The sequence below is a fragment of the Xiphophorus maculatus genome, chromosome 8, assembly GCF_002775205.1.
Source record: "Xiphophorus maculatus strain JP 163 A chromosome 8, X_maculatus-5.0-male, whole genome shotgun sequence".
Classification (NCBI taxonomy): Eukaryota; Metazoa; Chordata; class Actinopteri; order Cyprinodontiformes; family Poeciliidae; genus Xiphophorus; species Xiphophorus maculatus.
This window is the reverse complement of record NC_036450.1, coordinates 6865558-6887808: the sequence shown is the minus strand read 5'-3', so window position 1 is coordinate 6887808 and position 22251 is coordinate 6865558. Positions and strand designations below refer to the sequence as shown.

General features: G+C 37.1%; 2 protein-coding genes and 1 long non-coding RNA gene across 4 annotated transcripts in view; 1 reads left to right on the top strand and 2 right to left on the bottom strand.

Annotated features, from left to right (window-relative positions):
• Positions 1 to 4551, bottom strand: part of LOC102235555 (dihydropyrimidinase-related protein 2) — a 30070-nt gene extending 25519 nt beyond the window's left edge. The window contains exons 1-2 of one of the 2 annotated variants that reach the window (XM_005799680.2): positions 3920 to 4551; positions 3411 to 3833 (exon numbers count right to left, since the gene is read on the bottom strand). In XM_005799680.2, coding sequence (XP_005799737.1) covers positions 3411 to 3683 — 273 coding nt within the window. In that variant the 5' untranslated portion in view covers positions 3684 to 3833; positions 3920 to 4551. Of the gene's footprint in view, positions 1 to 604; positions 1289 to 3410; positions 3834 to 3919 lie in introns of those variants that run through there. The other variant, XM_005799681.2, reaches the window with a different exon arrangement.
• LOC111609515 lies at positions 3892 to 8016 on the top strand. The gene is made up of 3 exons (XR_002753159.1): positions 3892 to 3975; positions 7175 to 7391; positions 7496 to 8016. It is a non-coding gene; the product is annotated as an uncharacterized LOC111609515 (long non-coding RNA).
• A 2790-nt stretch (positions 8017 to 10806) lies between these two features.
• LOC102236145 (BCL2/adenovirus E1B 19 kDa protein-interacting protein 3-like) lies at positions 10807 to 21567 on the bottom strand. The gene is made up of 6 exons (XM_005799682.2): positions 21318 to 21567; positions 17026 to 17251; positions 14067 to 14145; positions 13859 to 13962; positions 12901 to 13050; positions 10807 to 11509 (listed from the first exon to the last, which is right to left on the bottom strand). The coding sequence occupies exons 1-6, from the start codon at positions 21373 to 21375 to the stop codon at positions 11461 to 11463; spliced, it is 666 nt and encodes a 221-aa protein (XP_005799739.1). The 5' UTR covers positions 21376 to 21567; the 3' UTR covers positions 10807 to 11460.
• Between the last annotated feature and the right edge of the window lie 684 nt (positions 21568 to 22251).

Sequence of the window (22251 nt, the reverse complement as noted above, 5' to 3'; positions counted from 1 at the left end):
TATCTTTTTATCTGATTTAAATTCCAGTTTATAGAGACGCTGACCTCCTTCCTGCCCTGCCTGCATGCATCCTGCCCTCTGCACAGCTGAAGCAGAAACATGAAGGAAATAGGACCCTGCGTCCCCTCCCTGTTCGCCACTGTCCATTGAAACCATCATCCCTGCAGCTCTGCCGTGAATTCAGGGGAATAATTTGCTCCCACGGCTAATATCTGCTGAAAATAGCGCGGAAGGAATGAAGGCGGCTGTCCTGGAGGAATAAATAAATGAATAAAAAGGCAGTCTGAGGAGGGGGATCGCTGTGCTCCCACCTAACAAAGACCACCGGCGTGAAATCTCCACTGGCGTGCAAACCGCAGGAGACAAAGCGTGGGGGAATCTAAGCTCGGATCCACGCAGGCACTTGCAGAGATGCTGCGGACACAGCGCTGCTTCTTTCTGCTAAAAATCATTTTTAAAAAGGCGTTTGAAGAGACAAACTCCTGCAGATCTGAGCTGAGATTTTGCGTCACCAAACGCACCCCGGTGACATCCCGCGTCCACGCCCGCAGGCCCGCGCCGAACCCGAGCCGCGGGACTGACCCGCAGGAAGCCGGGGACTCACTGTGATGCGGGGGATGTTCTTCTTGCCCTGGTATCCGGACATCTTTTCCCGGCGCTCCTGCTCGTTTTGGGTGTATTTTTTGTTGTTGTTGTTGATTTTCTCTTGGAGACGGAGGAGTGCGGATTATCAGCGCGCAGCCTCTTACAGGGAGCGGAAACAGCCGAACCTGGAGCGACCCAAACCGCCTCGGAAGTTCAGACCCGAACCCTGACAGCCGAACCCAGCTCTCCACCGGCGCGCCGAGACCCGTTACCTTCCCAACGCGGAACCAGACAAGAGCAGAAAGGAGGCGCAGCCCGCACTGGGAGGGTCCGCACCGCGCATGCGCAGAGCCTCGCCCTGCTCCATTGACAGGCGAGCGGCTGTAATGCCATCAATTCCCTTCATGGATTAGGATGGAGGGAGAGGAAGAAACGCCCAGCAGCCATCTTAACTCCAGGATCTGATTTAATCACAAACTGGCTCCAAAAACCGGGGATTTTATTTAAATAAAGACGTTTTTCTGCCTCTAGAGGCTAAACTGTGAGCTAAAGCAGGAACATTTACAGACAATAGGAGATTATTTTATACATTCCTTTAACTAAAGACTGAAAAACACAATCTTCTTCTGCTTTTGGACCATAATAAAGGAAACATTGAAGAACAAATTTAGTGTGCGTGATGAAACTTTACTAATTTTTGACTTTGAACCTCATTGACTTGAATTGTGCTGCACAAATAAACATGAGAAATGTGAGGAAATATCAAATAAATCTGGATGACTGTTGCTAAGCAACGGCTCAATTCAATTACACCAACAAATGATCTGATTATTTAATTCTGGGGTGTCAAATTCATTTTCCTTTTTTTAAAAAAACAAAACATATTAAGATTATTATAGCCAAGAACTTTGACTCTTGAAATGCAGAAACTCATCATAAATTGAACATTTTTCTTCAAAATTTCTGAGATTAATCTAAATGTTTAAAAATTCTAGCAAGTTTTCAACTTTTGGAGCTGAAAAATGTCTTTTGTGTTTTGCTGAATTTCTCTGAGATTAATCTCAAAGTTTCTTTCCCACACACTGACAATATTTGGAGCTCAGAACATTTCAGTTCTTTTCTTGAAAATTACTGAGAATAATCTCAACATTTGTGGGACATGTACTACATAAACAACTTTGGGAAAAAAGTTCTTCTAGAAAAAGCTTTTTCTTAATAAAATGTACAGAAAAAACTCTAAGATTTTCTTGTTTTTGTTTTCTAGACAATTTTTGATATTAATCTAAATATTTCTGAGCTTATGGGTGTAAATTTACTCCTTTATTTTCTATCTGTAGCGGCCCTGATACGTCATCGTGTTTTTATCCTAACTACAAACGCTGAAACGTTTTTTCCCACCAGAACCAGAACAAAGACACTCCGCCGCTAAAACCTGGTGATGTTTTTAGCATCAGAGCCATTAAATGCAACTATATAATGTTATATAACTTTTAAAAGCTGTAAACTCTACACTAATATTGCTGCAGTAAAGAGAAAGTAAAGTCATAATGGGTGAGTTTCTTGTATGTCGGGTGGAAAAGGTTCGGTTCCTTAATGCTGCCAATCAATATGTAACAGGATGCAGCGATTCAACCCGACCCAAAGCTCTTAGCAGCAGGAAGCTCTTAAAGGAGCCGCAGCTTTAAACATAAAACATTAGAAAATATGTTCAGATTTTAATCAGTTACCAAAACCAACAAAAAAAAAGCAAAATTACAGATTTTATTGATTTGTTTTTATATTTCATTAAATATGTATTTAATAAATTATGTAAACATTCAAATGTTTTCCAGATTTGATCAATAATATCTTAAAAATATCTCACACAAATATTTATTTACTGGTTAGATTATAAATTTATTTGTGACTTGCTTTTCCATGAAATGTTTTGGTGTTTAAATATCTATGAGATAATTAAATACAATAAATACTTATATACTCTAAGTCTATCATAAATGCAATTTACATTTATTTTTCAGTTATTATATTTTTTTAATCAAAACATCAACATGAAAGAAACAAGGAAATTCCGGAGGCAAAAGATATTCAAAACAAAATTTCAAAGGAAATTTTAACAATAAAGTAAAAAATGTTCTAAAAAAGAAACCTGAGTTTAGAAAGTAAAAAATTTGCAAGAAAAAAACTATTTTTTATATTTATCTCAGACATTTTCTAGAAAAAAACAAGGAAATTTCTGAGCTAAAAAAAAAAAAGATAAAATTTGAAAATTGATCTACAAAAAATTCTCAAAAAACATGAAAACTGAGTTTGAAAAAATGACGAATTTGCAAGAAAACCGTCCCAGAAATGTTTAGATTAATGTCATGGAAAAAATGCGCTCCAAAATAAATCCAGTGTTAAATGTTGATTAGAATTTAATGTTTATTGATAATTGATAAAAACCAAAATATTATTGTTTATTGCAATGACTTCTGCAGCAATTAATCACCATGTTTAGTGTGACAGGCCTGTGCGTTTATAAAACCGCGTCATCTATTCATTAATTTATATATAAATGAATTTTATTTAAAGACTTTTTCACTCCATAACCATCGGGGTGAAAAAGCAGAGCCACTCCCTTCAGCTCTTAGGCATCAACGCCTCGTTTCAGCGCAACGCCTTCTGGGAAACGCAGTCCAGCCAAGTTAGCGGTTCACGCAGGATTCAACTTACTCATCCTGCGCACGTTTAGATTTAAACGACCAATTGTTGAATGAAAGATGTGAGTGCAGAAAAAGCGGGTCACATCTCTGGTACCATGTGGGATTGAAACGGGGGGAAATTACCCGCCTGTCGTCCAGGTTCTGGAGCGCCTCCTTGCCGGTGCTTTCCCGGATCTCCACCTTCCTGGGCTGGGAGATGTCGCTCTGCCGGTCGATGACTCTGCCGCCGGCGGCGCTCCGTCCTCTGCACGCCGACAGCGCGTCAAAGTCCAGCGTCTTCGCCTCGGAGGAGCCCTCCACCGGGCAGAACACGCCGCAGAATTTCTGCCTGGGCCTGTTGGGGCTGTCGGAACCCACGCTGTGGAAAAAAGGTGGCACTTCCCCAGCGGTTGACATCTTTTTTTATTTTTATTTTTCCTGCCTGCACAGACGCTCAGGGCCGCTCCTTTTCTTTTGATTTGTCTTCTTCTCCTCCTCCTTCAGTCCTGCCTGTCTCCAGCTGGACAGCCGCCGCCTTGAGCCGGTTCCGGAGCGCAGGTGGTCGCACTGTGACAAAAGGAATCACTGAAATCACTCCCACAGCGGCAGAAATAATGGAGATTAGATTTAAAAAAAGGAGCTGCTGAAGCGACCTCTGCAACAATCCCGAACTGCTTACTCATCCGTCCAAACGAACCCGCATCGTAAGGTGGGGAGACCACAGCGCGGCTTTGTCAGATAAACCGACCAGGGAGGAGTTTTCCTCTCTCTGTTCACACCGATGAGGAATTACCTGTAGCCGGTTCAGATCGGGTTTCTTCCAAACGAGCCGATTGGACCGATCAGAACCTGAATTGGAACCGATCAGGACCCTGGAGAGTTCCTGAAAGCCACACCCAGTCCGTGCGCAGAGGGCGCTGTCCCTCCAGCACCACACCCACACCTTCACAACCCAAAGTTTGGCCACTTCCACTGATCCCACCAACAACACAGCAGAAGCTATCGAGCTATTTTCTGAATAAAGATGAACTTTAGATGAGAGGAAACTTTGTCCAGCAGAAACTGTCCAACAAAAATGGACTGAAATTGTGCAAGAAGCAGCAAAGCTGTGATACCTTCCTTTACCTGCTAGCTTTGCTGGAGGATTTAGCTTCCAGCAGCAGTTAGCTTTGCTATGATGCTAACCTTAACTTCAAATATTAACTAGCTATCTTATATATAGTGCTAACTTTACTTTCCAGATGTGGTTAACTTCCCATATTAGCTAGCTATGCTGCAATGCAAACTTTAACTACAAATATTCTAGTGCTAACATCTGATATTACACATCTGTGCCAAAAAAACGACAAAAATATTAGTTATCTGTGTGACAAAACAAACTTTAGATGAAAATATTAGCTAGTTTTCCTGTAGTACTAACTTTAAATTCCAGTTGTGGCTAACTTTTCATATGAGGTAGTTCCTGAAATGCTAACTTTAACTTCAGATATTAGTTATCTGTTTTATAGTGCTAACTTCTGATGTCAGATATCTGTGCTGCGGTGCTAAGTTTAAATATTAGCTACCAGTGCTACAAAACGAACTTTAAGTTCAAATAATGATAATTCTCCTGTAGTATTAACTTTAAATTCCAGTTTTGCTAACTTCTGCTATTAGCTAACTGTCCAGTGGTGCTAACTTTATCTTTCAGTTGGGTAGCATCATATGTTACCCAACTGTGCTGCAGTGCTACCTTTAATTTTGAATATTAGCTAAATATCCTGTAAAGCTAAACTTAACTACCAGTTTTGGCTAACGTCTGATATTAGCTAGCTGTGCTGTAATGTTAACTTTAACTTGTAGTGCTATCTTTAAGCGTCATGGCTGTAAAAAAAAATATTTGCCTCTTCGCAGATTTCTTCTGTTACATTTTAGACAAATTGTAATCAGACAAAGTAAATTTATTTACAGAATAAAAACAAAAATGAAAGCCTTATTCAGGCAGCCTTACTCAAGCAGCCTTGATAAATAATTACCAAGGCTGCTCCACCATGATTCATCTTTAGCTTAGCATCATAAGTGGAGTGTTTCCGTGAGTTGTAAATACATTAGTGCTGCATGACGATCAATACCAGCGCACTCTAACACATGTCAATGTCTGAGCAGACAAAAGCTCTCCCTAGCTGAGGCCATGAGAACGAGTTAGCGGCGAATCCATGCCGGCCCAGTTTCCATAACAACGCGGTGGGCAGCTAATGGTTCTTTACTGCAGCCATTAAATCTCCCGGGGGATTAAGTGGGGGTGGAAACACACGTCTGAATATCAGCGGTAAATCCTGAATGTATGTGTTTTTTGTAGCAGAGACAGATTAAATAGTTTGGGGAAAGTTGGCAGCAGGCCACAAAAAAAGAGAGAGAGTGATCTGAGTGGAGAGTTAGGGCACGACGTTGGCATCCATAACAGATGTAGGACAAACTGACATCAGCAAAACAAGACATGATCCACTTACTGGGAGTGCAAACATGGACGGATTACTTTGGATCGGTTCTGCCTGTTCAGACTGAAGTATGAACAGAGATTATGCACATTTTTCACAAATTGCCTAGTTTTTATTCTAGATTAAATGAGACACAAAAGACCTGAAGCTGTTATTTAGCAGCAATGATGGAGGAGAAACTGGAAAGGATTAGGGACGCTGAAAGAAAAAACGTTAATATTCTGACATCAAAAGTCAAAATTTTGAGGAAAAAGTTAAGAGTTCTAAGAATTTTGAGATTAAAGTCATAATTATAAGAAAAATTATTCTGAGAAAAGAAGTCAGGATTCTGACATTAATCTTAAAATTCTAAGACTGAAACCAGAATTCTGAGATTAAAGTCTGAAATCTGAGAAAACAAAATCTGAGATTAAAGTCCAGATTCTGAGAAATAAAGAAGTCTGAGATTAAGCTCAGAATTGTAAGAAAAAAAAACAGAATTCTGAGATTAAAGTCTGAAATCTGAGAAAAAAAACACAAATAGAATTCTAAAAAAAATGAATTCTGAGATTAGAATCATAATTCTGAGGAAAATATCATAATTTTGAGATTAGAGGCAGAATTCTAAAAAACAAACAAAAGTCTGACTACATTTTTTTTGTAGCTGTGGTACTTCAGCTCTGATTTGTTCTATTTCTAGACTTTTGTTCCATCACATTTTTATTTGAGACTGGATATTTAAAATTACTCTGGTTTTTGGAGAGTTGCTATGATACGCAACCATGGCAACAAAGGTCAAATAATACCAGCGCTGTGGCCCAAAATCCCACAGGAGTTGAAATAGAGGCTTCATGGATGGAGCAGACAGAGAAGGAGAAAGTTTAAACTATCTTTACCATTCATCATAATGGGGGGTAATAATATCCCCAACTCTAACGTCTTCCTACCAGACAGAGATTTAAAGAGAAGCAGCAAAGCAAATGAAGTGGATTAGTAGGTTTTTGTTATCCCAGAAACTGAGCTGCTAGCGCGTCAGAATACAGCAAGTCTTCAGTCAGAAGCTTCTTCAGACTGACTGCTACTGGAGAGCCATCCTGCCCACAGCATTATCATCCAAAATGGCTGAAGATACGTGGGTGAAAGAAGCTAAGAGAGCTAGCTGCAATGTTACAAACTTACCTTGTTACTTTGTGGCAGCTAGCGGCTAAATGAGGTTAGCTAGCATCACTACGGCAGTACTGCTAGATGAGTTTAGAAGATAGAGCACAACTAACTGCTGCTGGAAGCTAATGTTAGCATCGCGGCACAACCTGTTGCTATTTTGATGTCAACAGCAGCCAAACAAAGCTAACGTTGTGAAACGTTCCTCTGATATGGAGGAGAAAGAACAGGTTTATACAGAAATCATGTTAAATCTGTAATAATCCCTTTTTCCGTGTGTTCATATGTTAGTGGAAGCTGCCTACATGAAGTCTCACCATAGAGACGGAGCTGGCCGCCACCCTGTAACCCATAGCAACGCCATCAGCTGCAGTGGGCGGAGCCGCCGGTGTTGAAGCTTCTGATTGGCCGATAACAGGTGTCCTGACATTCCATATAAGGAAGGTGGCGGAAGCATCGTTCATTTTTAAATATGTCAGGAATGAACACGCTGGATAACCTGCAACATGTAATTAAACAATTATTTGTAAATACAAATACATTATAATTATTTATTTTACACAATGTGGTTTTATATCTCTATTATTTTTATTTTTGTGTACATCTTGACAGGTTTAAGTGAGACTGACTGTGACCATTTCAGTGTAACTGACAGGATGGGACAACAGAGAGCAGTGCAGATCATCTCCCACCAGAGTGCACTGCTTCCCTGGAAATTAAAGGTTGATTTCTGTGTATGGTTTCAGATTTCCATTCATGTAACGTTATCCAGCTCTGGCCACAAGCTGCTACACACCCAGATATACGCTCACAGCATCCACCGTTTTCTCAAAATATGTAAACAAACAGATGAATATTAATTAATTAGAACATTATATATTATTCCAGCAATTCAGTTTATATAGTGGAACTAATAATTAGTCACATTTTCAAACTTTTAGTCAATTTTGATGATTATGGCTTACACCTAATTAAGACGCAAAATTCAAGAACAGTTTTCCTTCTACTAAACTTTCCATTATTAGGCTAGCATAAAATACTGTATAAGGAGACATAGTCCTTATGAATTAACATTTTGCAGATTTCATTAGAAATGTGTGAAAAACTGTCATCATTTCGCTAATGTAGAAAAAACTATTTTTTAATTGTGGTGTTTTTGTTAAATAAGAAACACATTTAAAATCGGAAGTGAATAAGTTTGTTTGCGTAAAAAAGATTTTTCATTTCAGTTTTGCAAACTAAACCAATTTTTATACGGCCAAAAAACACCGCACTTCATATTAGTGGCAAAACTTTTTAACTAAAGACGAGTTTTTTCAAAAATAAATTTTTCCATTAAGTGAATTTATTGAAAAATGTCAAATTGTGCCGTTTTGTGGTCGAAAATAATCCAAAATTATTCATCGGTCGAACACTAAATAGAAAAACAGAGTCCACCTCTTTCAAAAATTATATTTTTTTACTAAATGTTGAGGCATGGAATTCATTCAGGCTGCTGCAGAGCGAGAGAAAGCAAGACTTCAATTAACATAAAGGATAAATTTATCACCACAAAGTTGTTTATTTTTGTCCTTTAAAGCTTTTAAACTCCTTCTGTTATGGATTAAGCTGGATTTTAAAGTATTGGCACCTTTTAGGGATGAATTCTTATTCTCACCTGCTAATTTTGTTATGTTAGCTACGCTAACCACTGATGCTAAATACTCCATTATGGTTATAATTGTGTTTTAGAACAGCAAAACTCTATTTTACAGAGACTTATGTCTCTCACACAGTGTGACATCACCATAATTAACAGAAATCAGGTGAAAAAGCTAAAAAATGATTACAAAACTAACATTTAACCAATTGGACCAGAAATCGTCCAATATCTTTAACAAAAAACCAAAACCAAGCCACTCAGGTCATGTTTATTGACAAAATGTTTATCAATGTTTTCAATGTAGCAGGAAAAAATTAAAGCAAATGCATCATTACAAGAACTTCTCTCAGACCAGTCTTATGGAGGAAAATCTCTCTCCACACTTTCCTTTTCCTTCAGCAAGGAGATTTATTTTCCCGCTTTTGAAACATTTTCACATCAAGCTTGATTCCCAGTGTGTGCGTTCACAATCGCTTCTTAGACAGCAGGAAACAAAAACGGTTCAAAACAAAAAACAGAAAAGAATACAAAATGTAAGGTTTAACTGTAGCAGGAACAAATACAAGCACCAGCACAAGGGGGCAGCAAACAAAAACAAAACAGGAAGTTAGAAAACAAAACAGGAAGTTACAAGGTTTTTAATGCAGAGGCATGCTGAGCTGTTTTGTTGAATTGTTTCGATGAGGGAACGGGGAACGTTCTTGATTTGTTTCTGTTCAGCAAGTGCAAAAAAAAAGAGAGTAAAAATCACAATTTCCATTTATTTCCTCCTGAAATAAAAGCATCTGCTGATGGTGCCAGTTAAACCCATCAACAAATTATAATACTTTTATGATGATTATGACTTACAGCCAATGGAAACATAAAATTCAGCTCCTCAGAAATTTAGAATAAGACCAATAAATCATTTTAGAAAGAGAAATAGAATCAATTCTCTTCGAAACAAACATTGATGGAAAGTTTAATGGAAGGAAAAAACTTGGAGTGAACTGTCAGAAGAGAGATAATAAAAGTAAACTTCTATTTTGAAATTCCAGAGTTTTAATAACATTTTAGGAGAAAGAAATCAGTTATTTTATGATCTGATTATTTAATTTATTTACCTTCCATGCTTCATCTGGTTTCAGAAGTTAAGGAGGCGAAATAAAAGTAAAATTGATTCATTTATAAATCTGACAAATATTGAAGTTATGATCATGTAAGTAAAAGGTCAAATATATAATTTAATTAGAAATTAAAGTAAAAGGCCCTTTAGTTTTTTATACTTTCAGATTTTTTTATTTTAGGAATTTAATTTAGGGATAAAACGTAGAAAATCTAATATTTTTTTAATGATAATTTCGATGATAATTCATCAACAAGTCCAAAGTCGGAGCATTTTCACTGCTCGGATTTAACATCCTAACTTCTAAAAACAGAATTTTTTGAGCTGTAAATAATAATCATCCATTTTTTTAATCATTTTCTCATTCCTGGTTTGAGGCCGTCATGCAAGTACCGTCTGTTAGTGCTTTTCTATGTTTGCACAGCCACATTCTATCACCTGCAGATCTGCGGAGTGCTTCGCTGGAGTTCAGGAGCGCTGCTTTCCTTCAACAAAAGCATCTCTGAAACTATAAACTCCTAATAGAAACTTTAAATTTCTTTGTGAAAAATTTTCTTCTTGAAAAACATTCAGGAAAAAGTCAATTAAAACGAGCAAGACTGAACCTGAAGAGTCCTGCACTGTAAAAACACGACATTTTACCGAGGGTTTTTATCTAGTTTCTAGTGTAAATATCTTAGTACGCTTGGAATAAGACAAAACTGACTTAAAAAGAACTTTTAAACAAAAATTAGGAGATTGTTTAATGTCTATAATTCCTTAATATTGATGAAAAATTACTAGTTTCACTGGCAGATTATTGCTACGTCTGAAAGGAGTAAATTTTCACCAATTTTCACCAAATTTTTACATTAATCACAGAAATTTTGTAGAACAAACAAGAAAGTTTTGAGCTTGAAGAGTCGAAAACTTGGTAGAAAAAAATCTCAGGAGTTTTGAGATGAATCTCAGAAATTTTCAGAAATTTTCGAGATTCAAAAGTCAAAAATGTTAAATTTTTGAAACTCAGAAATTGCCAAGTTTTTTCCAGAAAATTTCTGAGATTTTTTTTCCCCAGCAAATTTTCCACTTTTGGAGCTTGGAAATTTCTACATTTTCTCAAGAAAATTTCTCAGATTAATCTAAACATTTTTGAGTTTCTTGGCAGAAAAAAATACCATATTTTTCATCAATATTAAAGAATTATTGACTTAAAACAAGCTCCAATATATTGATAAAAAGTTATTTGTGAGTTTGTTTTGTCTTATTTTAAGCATACCTAAATATTTCCACTATAAACTACACCAAAACTACTTGGTAATACTTAGTTTTTTTCCAGTGTGTGCAACCCAAACTGGTTCCCAGTTAGTGTCAAAGTGTCTTTTTCTCTCAAAACTGGTCAGAATGAAGGTTTGAGTTGGCTGCTGTCTCTGTAGACAACTACTGTTTGCAAAATAAATAAAGTAGACACAATTAGCAGAAGAAGAAGAAAAAAAATGGCCACTTTCAGAAAAAGAAAAAAGGCGCGATCACATTTCCAGGCTGCGTTTGGGCCTGAATTTGGTCGTGATCGAGAGCTGGGCTACGTCACGCAGGTGGCACAATCTCTGGTCAGTCTCTGTTTTCAACGCTGCAACAATCCGCTTAGAAACTTCTAGAGGGGAAAATACGACCTCAGAAAGCTGCAGATGGTTAGAGGAAAACAGCAGGAGGGGTTAAAAAGAAGCAGGAGGAAGAGGAGGCAGGCAGGAGAGGAAGAGGGATGAGACGGGCAATCTTCTCACAACAGCACAAATCCTCCAGAAACGGGTCGTGGCAACTTCTCTTCAGGCACTTTTCTTCAGTTTGGGTTCAGAAGGAGCTGGCCGGCGGCGTGGTCAGCCTCTTCCCGATGTAAACACTGACGGGAGGAGCAGAGGAACCGTCAAACCAGGCCAACAGAACCAGCTCCATTTGGCTGTAGCTGCCACTTCACCCACATTGAAAAGAAATCGCGTTTTTCTGTCACCTGTCTGTCTTGAAGTGTTAAATTTACAGAATAAATGTAAAAATCTCCACAGAATAAGAATGAGCCTAAAATATAAATATAATACTTTGTATTGCAGTCATTATTTTCTAAAATCTTTTCCTAATTAAATATTAAAAGTCATGATGGGGCCCAAATTTGTATTGTGCTAGAACAAAAAAATCATTTCAAGAGCCACAAATGGCCCACGCGCCTCACTTTGGACAACCTAAAGTTTAGAGCTTTCAAACATTTTCATGAAAGAAGCCGATGATTGAGAAAAATCAGTTCCACATGAACTCAGGGAGCGTAATGCAAGCAAATAAAAACTTTAATCGTTTTGACTTCAGACGTTACAACGCGTTTCGTTCCTGCTCAAACCTCGGCTTTACTCTGACTGCTGCAGCACATGTTATCAGAGGCAGCGCAGCAGCTGCAGCACACTGCTGCTGCAGCTGCTGCTGCTGCTGCAGCTGCTGCACCGCTCCCCTTGCTGGTCGAGCTGGGAAACTGCACTGGTTCCGGTTTAATCACAGGATCAGCAAAAAAAAATTAATAAAACAGCAACACGGTTTGTGTAAAACATCTGAAAATAATAAATTTATAATGGATTCCTTCAAAAAAGTTTGCATTATGTAATCCTGCTGCCCTGCTAAAAGCCTGACTTCACCATAAAATCAAAATAAAACAGTGAAGTTTGAGGTTTTAAAGAAACAAAACATGGAATAGTGAGTACTTCTATAGGGACACCATATTTAGCCTTTTATATAGAGACAAATATGCTAAATTGATATAAAAATACAATATTGAACCTGAAAATCAAGCTAAAGTTGTTAACTGAGTTGTTTTCGACTACAAATGTGGCTGAAATGATTAATCGTCTATTAATTTAGTAATTGATTAATCGTTAACTGGAATACATAAACTTAAATAAAAAGCAATTGGCCAATAGAACAACACAATCAGGGGAATAGTTAAGACAAAACTGTACAAAAATATACAAAATAAAATGAAGAGATTTGTTTTTAAATATGTTTTACCAAAAACACCGACAGTGGAACTTTTAGCTTCAAATTCTGTAAAAAACTTAAATAAAAAGCAACTTTTGTTGTGCAATTACTAATCAGTAACTGAAAAAAATCATAAATAAAGATAACTGAAGCAGAAAGAGCTGAACTTCTCACTAAAATGGCTGAAAATCTGCAGAAAGTGCCATTTTTTTCTACCTGATTAATCGATTAATAGTCAATAACTGATAGATAATGTGTTGGTCAGTTAATTCGTACCCCAGGCCCAGAGCGAGGATGTGCGATAGCAGCAACGAGGGGATGAAGACTTTGAGGAACTCGGCAGAGAAGATCCCGCCCTTCTTCATGGCGCTGGTCTTCCTCATGCTGAGCATCACCGAGCGACGAGGGTGGCGGAAATGAAACTCCCTGGGACAGAAAAGATCACACACACACACACCTTAAACACACACCTTAACATTAACTCTGATCGTTTCATCCATCTGGTAAACAAAAATCATTTTAATTCTTAATTTATTAAAACCAGAGACATTTGGACTGATTTCACTTCAGACACTGAGGGAAAAAAAGGTTAGTGTTTCTTTAAATCAGTAGTTGGAAGGAAAACATTTCATGCTGCTTGATGTTTGTTTTAGTTTTCAGCTGTAATTATAGATAATTATTAATAGAAATTCCAGTCACACTGTTTTAAAACAAAACGATCCATGAAGGTGAATCTGTTCACATGCTAACATGCTTTAAGACAGGGGTGTCCAAACTGCGGCTCGGGGGCCATTTGTGGCCCTTGGATCGATTTTTGTGGCCCCTTTTGTGCAATTCAACAATGACACAAATGTGGCCTTTTGTACTTTTTTTAGGATGAGATTTTCTTCTTAAACCAAAAATGTTAAATACAAAACAAAAAAGTTTCTCTTCATAGTCTATTTTTTTAGTTTTTGCTTATATTTGTAGTCGTGTCACAAACATCTAGCGAGTCGTTACTAAGAAACAGAAAATTAGGCATTAAACTTTGCTGTATTAATGTTTTTGAGTTTAAAACCATTGTAAACTTAAAAAACGTAAAATAATAAAGCTAAATGACGGTTAAGACAAACATAAAATATTTTATATATCGTTGTTTCAGTATCACAGTCTCCTCTGTACTCAGACTGACCATTTCCTGTGCACAAACATGGACCCGGACGCCTGTTGCTATGGAAACGTGGGGAGACCTTACTTGGGGGGAATGTTTTCCGGTCGACTGGACCAGTCGGCGACCCAGTCTGCGTCCTTCATCAGGATGTCCATGTCCCTCTCCTTGTCCAGGGCGTCCTCCTCAGACTGACGGGAGCAGGAAAGGCGAGTTATCAAAAACACCGCAAGATGACGGGGAGCAAGATGGCAGCAGCACTGGCGTTTCCGTGGAAACGGGACAAGCGTCTGACCTGGCTGTCTCTTCTGCCGGTCGTGTCCACGTCGAAGATGATCTGTCCCTCGTCCTGGGGAGAGTGGGGCCGCGGCGGGCTGCGCCGTGAAAAGCAGCAAACAGCAGAAACCAAAGAAAATCTGACTGATACAGTTTAATAAAGATAATACCGCAGTTTCACCAATTAGTTTTTACAGCGTGAAAACAAATCTGCCCTTCCTACTGTCACACAACGCTAATAACTTCTGACTTAATTCAGAAACATTTAGCTCAGACTCATAAAACTCATAAAACTATTCTGGATCATGATACACTGCAAAAACACAAAATATTACAATGTAATTTAAAGTATACTTTCTAGTGCAAATATCTTCATAAACTTGAAATAAGACAAAACAAACTTTTGTTTTGTATTGTTTTAAGAAAGTAATTTCTTAACATTTATTAAAAAGTAGTGGTTCCACTGGCAGATTATTACACTTATGACAAAAATATTTTGCAACAAATGAAATATTATGCCAGTGGAACAAGTGCTATTTAATTAAAATTAGGGAATTATTTACATTAAACAAGCTCCTATGTCTTTCTGAAAAGTTACTTGTAAGTTATTTTTAAATTATTTAAAGTGTACTAAGATATTTACGCTAGAAACTAATCCCAAATTACTCGGTAATATTTTGTTTTTGCAGTGTATCACTATCCAGAATAGTTTTTATTTTATTTAAAACTCTCATTAGACTTAAAAATTAAGTTTAAAAAAAGGTTAAATTTGTTTTCTAGCAAATTGTTACTTATCTGGCAACTAAAAATCAATCTAAAACCAGGTCACTTCAGTAAAGACTCTAAAGAGCTTTTAAAATTTAAAATCTGTTAAATTTGTCCGACAAAAATCTAAATTTTGGGTCGGTCCCATTTTTCTGCGTGGGGAAGCATATTGAGCTTCGTTACCATGGTAATCTAAGAGGGATAAATAGATCTAGTTTTGTTACTATGGTGATTTAAGTGAGCTCAAATAGACTCATCTTTGTTACCATGGTAATCTAAGTGGGCTCAAATAGACTGTTGTGTTGCCATGGAAATCTAGGTGGGTTTAAATACATTCAATGTTGTTACCATGGCAATCTAAGTTGATTCGAAAAGCTTCGTCTTTGTTACCATGGTGATCTAAGTGGATTCATATAGAGCCATACTTGTTGCCGTGGTGATCCAAGCTAGCTCCAGCAGCTTTAGCTTTTTTAATAATGAAACCTTCAACTCAAAATAGCAAACAATGGCAGCGCAAAGGGAAGAAAAAGTAAAATAGTAAATGTTTTTCAGCACAGGCTCCCTCCTCATCTTGACCTTTCTACAAGAGAAGCTGAAGTGGAAGAATTAGAGGATTAAGTGAACTAAAAAACGCTCCATGATGATATTGTTACTCAGAAAGCTGCTGAGTCGGGTTGCTGATTCAGCGTTCCTGGCTTGAAAACATCGTAAGACGTCGACTCACTGGTGGCTGTAAGTCCAGCGGCTGATAAAATCCTCTTTATCGCTCCAGAGGCACATGATGTGTCCACAGGATGAAGGGTCGCATGTTTTTAACACGCTTCATAAAACACCGACCTCGTTGTCAACATCGCTCTGGTTTTATCTTCCGTAAATAAAACTGCTGACCTTTTTCTGACCCTGGACTTCATGACTTCATTGTTTTTATTTAACTGACAGAAAATGTTTTGTTCTCAATGAGGGAAAATGCATCAGAACATTAAAAACAAAGCGTCAACATAGTTTATGAGACCATTTCTGAAACTTCTCCACACTCAAACTTTTCGGTTGTATGTGAAAAATACAAATTCACAAAAAAAGATATTTCCACAGACTGAAAGGAAGGACGGATATTTTTTATATTTCCCTTTGGTTTTCACTCCTGCAGTTTCTAAACTTTTCCTACAGTAAAATTCAAACATTTCCAATTAGACACAAAAACAAAACAAACAACAAAAAACTGTTTTAATTCACCGTTATATAATTTATTACTGCTCTACATTCTACAGCAGGAGCAAGATAAACTAAAATATAAATAATTTTTATGTTTTGAAATTTCTCTCTAAAAAACCTCGACAAAACACTAATTAAACAATTTTAATAATTTTATTTAACGTGTAAAATATAAGCCAACATTTATTTCAGTAAGTCATTCATGATAAATGTTCCTACTTTTAAAATGATTGACTGTTATAGTTCCTTTAGTCTGTTTCTTTTGTTGATTTTTTTCTGTTTTATTGTTTTCTGAATGTTGTTAAAAATTAGAATTTATTCTCAATCAAGTTAACTAGTTAAATAAAAGCTAAAAAATGTAAAACATAAAGAATAATAAATATTGTTAAAATGTTATTGCTACGTTTAATGGCAGGGATGTCAAACTCTTGATCTCAAAGGGCTTTAATGTGTTGATAAAACCGTTTAAAAAAGTCTAAAATATGAATAAATATCCATTTCTGTCTTCAGTAAGGACTTATTAAAGTTAAATCATATTGAACATCTTTCCATATTTTCAGGCAAAAACTGGTTCAACTTGATTAATATAACAATATTTAAGCACAGAAGGTTTAGAATCTAAAGGGCCACATAAAAAGTTATGGCGGGCCACATTTGGCCCCCGGGCCTCGAGTTTGACACACGTGTTTTATAGAATTTAGTAAATAGAAATAATTTCGGTATTTCCTACTAACCTAAAGCAAGAAATGTTTCCTCTAATTTAACTTCAGACATTGAGAAAGAAATCTCTTTTAATTATTAAAAATATCTCATTTCAAATGTAAATAGCGTTTTCTCTTGAAAAGAGTCCAAAGAAGCGCAATAAAATTTTTATTATTATTCCCCTTTATTACAAACCTGTGCAGTTTGAATAATCAAGCACTTTCCAAACCTGGAAAACACCTGACTGAACCTCCAGGTTGTTCCAGGATTTGTTTTGGCGGAGCTTTTCCTGGGCCTACCTGTCGCAGGACGAGTTGCTGCGGCTCGACTCGTGCTGGGCGTCCAGCAGGATCTTCTCCATGTCTCCGTTGTGGATGGAGGAGGACGACGGGACGTGCTCCAGCCCCCCCACCATGGCCTCCTCTTCCTCCACCTGAGGAAGGGGCAGCAGGCCCGGCGCCGGCCCGGCCGGCGAGGACGACTGGGCCTGATGGGTTCTGTTCATCTCCAACTCCACCCAGGACCCTGCGAGGAGGAACCGGACGGGTAATTTACTCCTTCATGTTTTCCAGAAGGTTAAACCAGGATAAATAATCAGAAATGACCAGAGAAGAAGAAACGTAACACAATTAATATGGTTAGAATTATAAAAATCACTCAAAAAACGAATTTGTTTTCATTTAAAGTTAAGTAGGCCTTTAATAATCACTAATTTTGATGGACAATAAGTTGTTTCAGATGTTATGACAAATGATAATATTGTTATTTTGAGACCATTTTTAAGTGATAAAAGAACAAATTCTAAATATCAATAAACTTTCAATTTTAATAAACATTCAACACTGGAACTGGAAAACATTTTAAATATCCAAAATAAACACAACAAATAAAATGATTTATGAAAACTGTAAACAAATATATCCTTCAAAATAAGAGCTTCTACTGAAGATTTTTATCATCCAGTTTTTCGTAGAAAAAGAGAGAAAAAGGACAATAAATCATAAAAATAGACTTTATTGAACTTACCTTAATTTATTGATTTATTGCTTGTTGTGCCAGGCCTTTTGTGATTTTACTATCAGATTCATCAACTTTCAGTGAAATTCAGTTTTAATTTTCACAGTATTAAGATTTTAAAAAGAGAAAACCTGTAACAGAGTTTGAAAATAATGATTTAAAAGTCAAACTCACCATAACTAATTTTACTGGAGAATAAACTGTCCCAGAAGTTTTTGCAATAAAATGATAATATTGTTGTTTTGAGATCATTTCAAGTCACTTAATGCAAGAACACAATCTCAAATATCAATAAACTTTCAATTTTAATAAACATTCAACACTGGAACTGGAAAACATTTAAAATGTTTAACAGAACAACAATTAAAATTAATTAGGAAGTCTCTGTAAACAAACAAAAACGAATAGTTGAGACCAAAACTGAAAAACTGAAATCTTTTATCATCCAGTTTTTGGTAGGAAAAGAGAAAAACAATTAATCATACAAAAGGAAATAATTGAGTTTGCTTTAATTCATCATGTGATTAACCTGATTTATTGCAGCAGGCCTAACAATCAACAACTTCTTAATGTTATTTCTGAGTTTAAACTAAAAACTGTCGTGTTTCTGATAAGATTTGAGTCACAATATTTGATTCAACAAACCACTTTTATGTCTAAAATTGTCAAAATAAAATAAAATTGGCACTAATTATAAACTTACAAAACCTGTGCTAATGTTCGTACATTTTGTGACAATAAAGTTGGTCTCGTTAAGTCGGTGTAGGAAAGTTTTTCACTTATTTGTGAGGCCAGAGTGTGGATGAGAAATAAAGCCACCAGACGGTTTGGTTCTATTTATTGCAGCTGGCAGTAAACGCTGGCCTGTGTGAGCAGACGTTGGCTGGGGAATAAAACGCTCCCACCGGCTCGTACGTGAGCTCCGGCATGGACCTGCAGCTCAGACGGCAGCGGTACAAATATAGAGGAGGGGGAGGAAGAGTAGCAGGACGAAGAGGAGGAGGGACGGCTTGTTACAGACGCTTCAGAGTAACAAAACAACGAGGAAGAGCAGAAACACGTAAACAGGAAAACACGCCAGAAACGGAGAAGCTGCTCCTCTGGCCAGCAGCCGGGCTCAACCTGCGGATTACGCGGCGGACCGCGGGCCATTGTGCCGGCCCGGTGGGCCAAAGCCGCGTTGCCATGGCGCCCATCGCTCAGAACATTCTGGCCAGACGGACAATATCAGCTGCTGGATCGTGATGCGACCTCTCTGCTGGACCAGAGGGGCAGATGGGAGCAAAGTAACATGTTTTATACCAAAACAGAGCAACACGGACGGGAGTATGAAGAATAATCTGAACATGAACACAAGATTCACCAAATAATCTAATTAATCCAAGAGTAAGAAGATTTTCACTGCAAAAACACAAAATCCTACCAAGTATTTTTGGTTTAGTTTCTACTGAAAACATCTTGAAATAAGACAAAAACTAACTTACAAGTAACTTTTCAGCAATAATTCCTATATATTGATTAAAAAGTACAACTTCTATTGGCAGATTATTTCACTTATAACATGGAAAAAACATCTTGTTATAAGTGAAATAATCTGCCAGTGAAACCAGAACGTTTTCATCAATATTAAGGAATTATTTACTTAAAACAAACTCCTATTTCTTACTTAAAGGTTACTAATAAGTTATCTTTGTCTTACTTCAAATGTACCAAGATATTTTGCCTGGAAATTAGGCCAGAAATACTCTGTAATATTTTGTGTTTTTGCAGTGCAGGTTGAATTTTATGTGCCTGAAATAATTCATGTTTTTTACTTCAAAATTTAGGCAAAGAGCTCAATCAGATTAGAAGGTGGAAATCAGTTTTCTAAAATGGATAAAAGTTTGGACTTTTTATTTAAACAAAGGATTCTCAAAGCGGGGTCCGAGGGCCATTTGCGGCCCTTTGGCTGATTTTGTGCGGCCCCCTAGACTACAATTCAAGTATAAATTAAATAAATTAGGATAAAACTATGACTTTTAAATTGAAATCTAATTAAACACATGTTAAACGAAACAGAAAGTTATCATCTTCTCCAACATTTTTGGTTTTCTTTTCTATTTTCATGTGAATAGTACAACATCTACTCATTGATTTATACTCTAAAGTACATCTTGGTAGGCCTGTCGCAATAAAAATTTCACTTTTTATAAATTGTCCCAGTAATTATTGTGTTAAACAATTTTGTGACCATGTTCAAGTAATATATTGATGATGGCGTAAAACTACCAGAACACTCGACACTGGAAGATATTTTAAATATCCTAAATAAACCAAAAACTATAAATAAAAAACAAACACAACTGACCTTCATAAAAATATTAATCATCAGGATGGAAATTAACGAGCACATTTTAATTTATCATGCGATTAATTGGTTAATTACTTATTGTGACAGGTTTACACTTTGGTGTACCAAAACCTGCCTATAATTTATGTTTTAAAACTTGGTTAAAAACAGAATTTTGTTTCAAAATTAAGACTGATTTACATACTGTTTTAACTGATGAGAATAGATTAAATATTTTTCAGTTTTCTTTAATTAACCCCAAAATAATAAGCAAACCGGATGCCTTTAATTTAATTTAGCAAAAACTATTTGAATTTCTGGATCTATGATCCCATAAAGAAATCCGATTACTTTATTTGTTCAACTGATCTACTTCATACTTAGTTTATTGTTGAGTACTACTGACAACATTTTCTCCGAGTGAAAGTACCCCTGCAGCATGACACTGCCACCACCATGCTTTACAGTGGAGAGGGTCCGTTCAGGGTTACACTGCACACAGATGGGCTGCGTTTACTAATTAGAGAGATTGATTGCACTGGGTTTTATTTAGAGAATGAGAATAAAAACATAAAACATCTAGCTACAATTTAAAACATGTTTTGCTTCATCCACCTTTAACTAGCGTGAACCAAGCGACTCCTCCACCTTTCTCATATCTAAAACTTCAGTCCCCTTGTTGTCATGACCATAAATAGCAGGCCAAGTCACAGCTCCCCCCTAAATAGTGCTGTAAAACATTTTCCAACCCCTGTTAGCTGGGCCTGAGTCAGTGCAGCAGTGTAATATTTAGTGAACACCTTATAGTTTATGTCATAGTTGTATCTTACATAAATATTAATCGGTTATTTACCTTATAAACCGCTGTTATTAAGGGCAAACTATCAAATAGTTGCGTCAGTTTCACCACGTTGGACATCTTCCAACTAGGCCTGTTGACAAGAGTCCAGCCCGCCTCCAGGGAAGCGCTGATTGGTTCACGTCACTGTCACGCTAACAAGCTAACTGTCGCTCCACAGACTGTCAATAAACACGGAACATTACGTGCTAGGCCCTCCCCCTGTTCTGAGGCTTCGCTTGCAAAAAAAAAAAAAACATAAATGTGAAAATTAAACCACTGTTGTTGACACACGCCGATCTATAAACGACTTTTATTTATAAACCAGAGTATTTAGAGACGGTAGCAGAGGGGAAAAATAGCCTTAAGGATGTTTTAGGGCATCGGGTTGGTAGCAGTTAGCTTACCGTTAAGCCCCGAGTCTCCGTTGTTGTCTGTAGAAGTAACGTTAGCCGCGTCGGACATGGTGGTTCCGAGTGAGGAGGGAGGGTTGCATTAAGAGCTACAACTGCTCCTTTATATACACATTCAGACGAGCTTTAATGTAACCGAGCCGAGGCGTCGTCAGCCCTGGGCAACAGAACCAAAAAACTGAGACGCCAACTCGAAGCGCCGTTTGTTATCGTAGGCTTAGCTGGCCTACAAGCAGCTGCCGACACCAGCCAATCACAGCTCCTAGGAGGCGGGGCCGTGGGATGACGTAACAGCCTCTGTTTGACTCGACCGGGGTGGGTGCGGAGTCAGATTACGTAACGAGTTAGAAAAAAACAATGGGAAGTCGATTTATCATATTATAGTTATATGTAGTTAAAGGAAACAGCTAGACGAGAGCGTAGTTTTCAGAAAACAGCAAGCTCAGGGTTAAATAAAATAAAATAAAAATATTTTTACTGCTGTCTAGTAAACATCTAATCACCTAATATATCCTAGGGAGGTCAGCATATCCACAGAAAAAATTAAATATTATTTCTAAACAGCTGAAAATCCATTTATTTTAAATAAATTTATTTGAAAAGAAGTATTTTCGAAATAGCTGACATATTAGAGATTAGGAAAAACTGTTTTAGATAGCGATATCTACATTTTTAAAATTCCTTTATATTACAACCTGACTTGCCATATTTCAGATTCACCTTTAACTCTGAAGAATGTTCTACTTTTACAAAAAATAAATCCCAATACTTATATTTTTAAAAAACAAAACAAAACAAAAAATCTACATATATATGTTTCCAGAGTTCATTATATGCTACAATGTCTTGCCATACAGAGAGCTAACCGTTAGCTTGAAATGTATAAACATGGCATCTCAGTTTGCCTCGGTCGGTGGGGACATGCATG

Excerpts from the sequence above, each read along its gene's own strand:
- LOC102236145 (XM_005799682.2), bottom strand. The coding sequence starts at position 21,375 with ATGTCCGACGCGGCTAACGTTACTTCTACAGACAACAACGGAGACTCG. Across the intron at positions 17,252-21,317 it reads CGGAGACTCGGGGCTTAACG|GGTCCTGGGTGGAGTTGGAG; the intron begins GTAAGCTAACTG and ends TCCTCCTCGCAG. Across the intron at positions 11,510-12,900 it reads ATCCTCGCTCTGGGCCTGGG|TGTTTACATCGGGAAGAGGC; the intron begins GTACGAATTAAC and ends TCCTCCCGTCAG.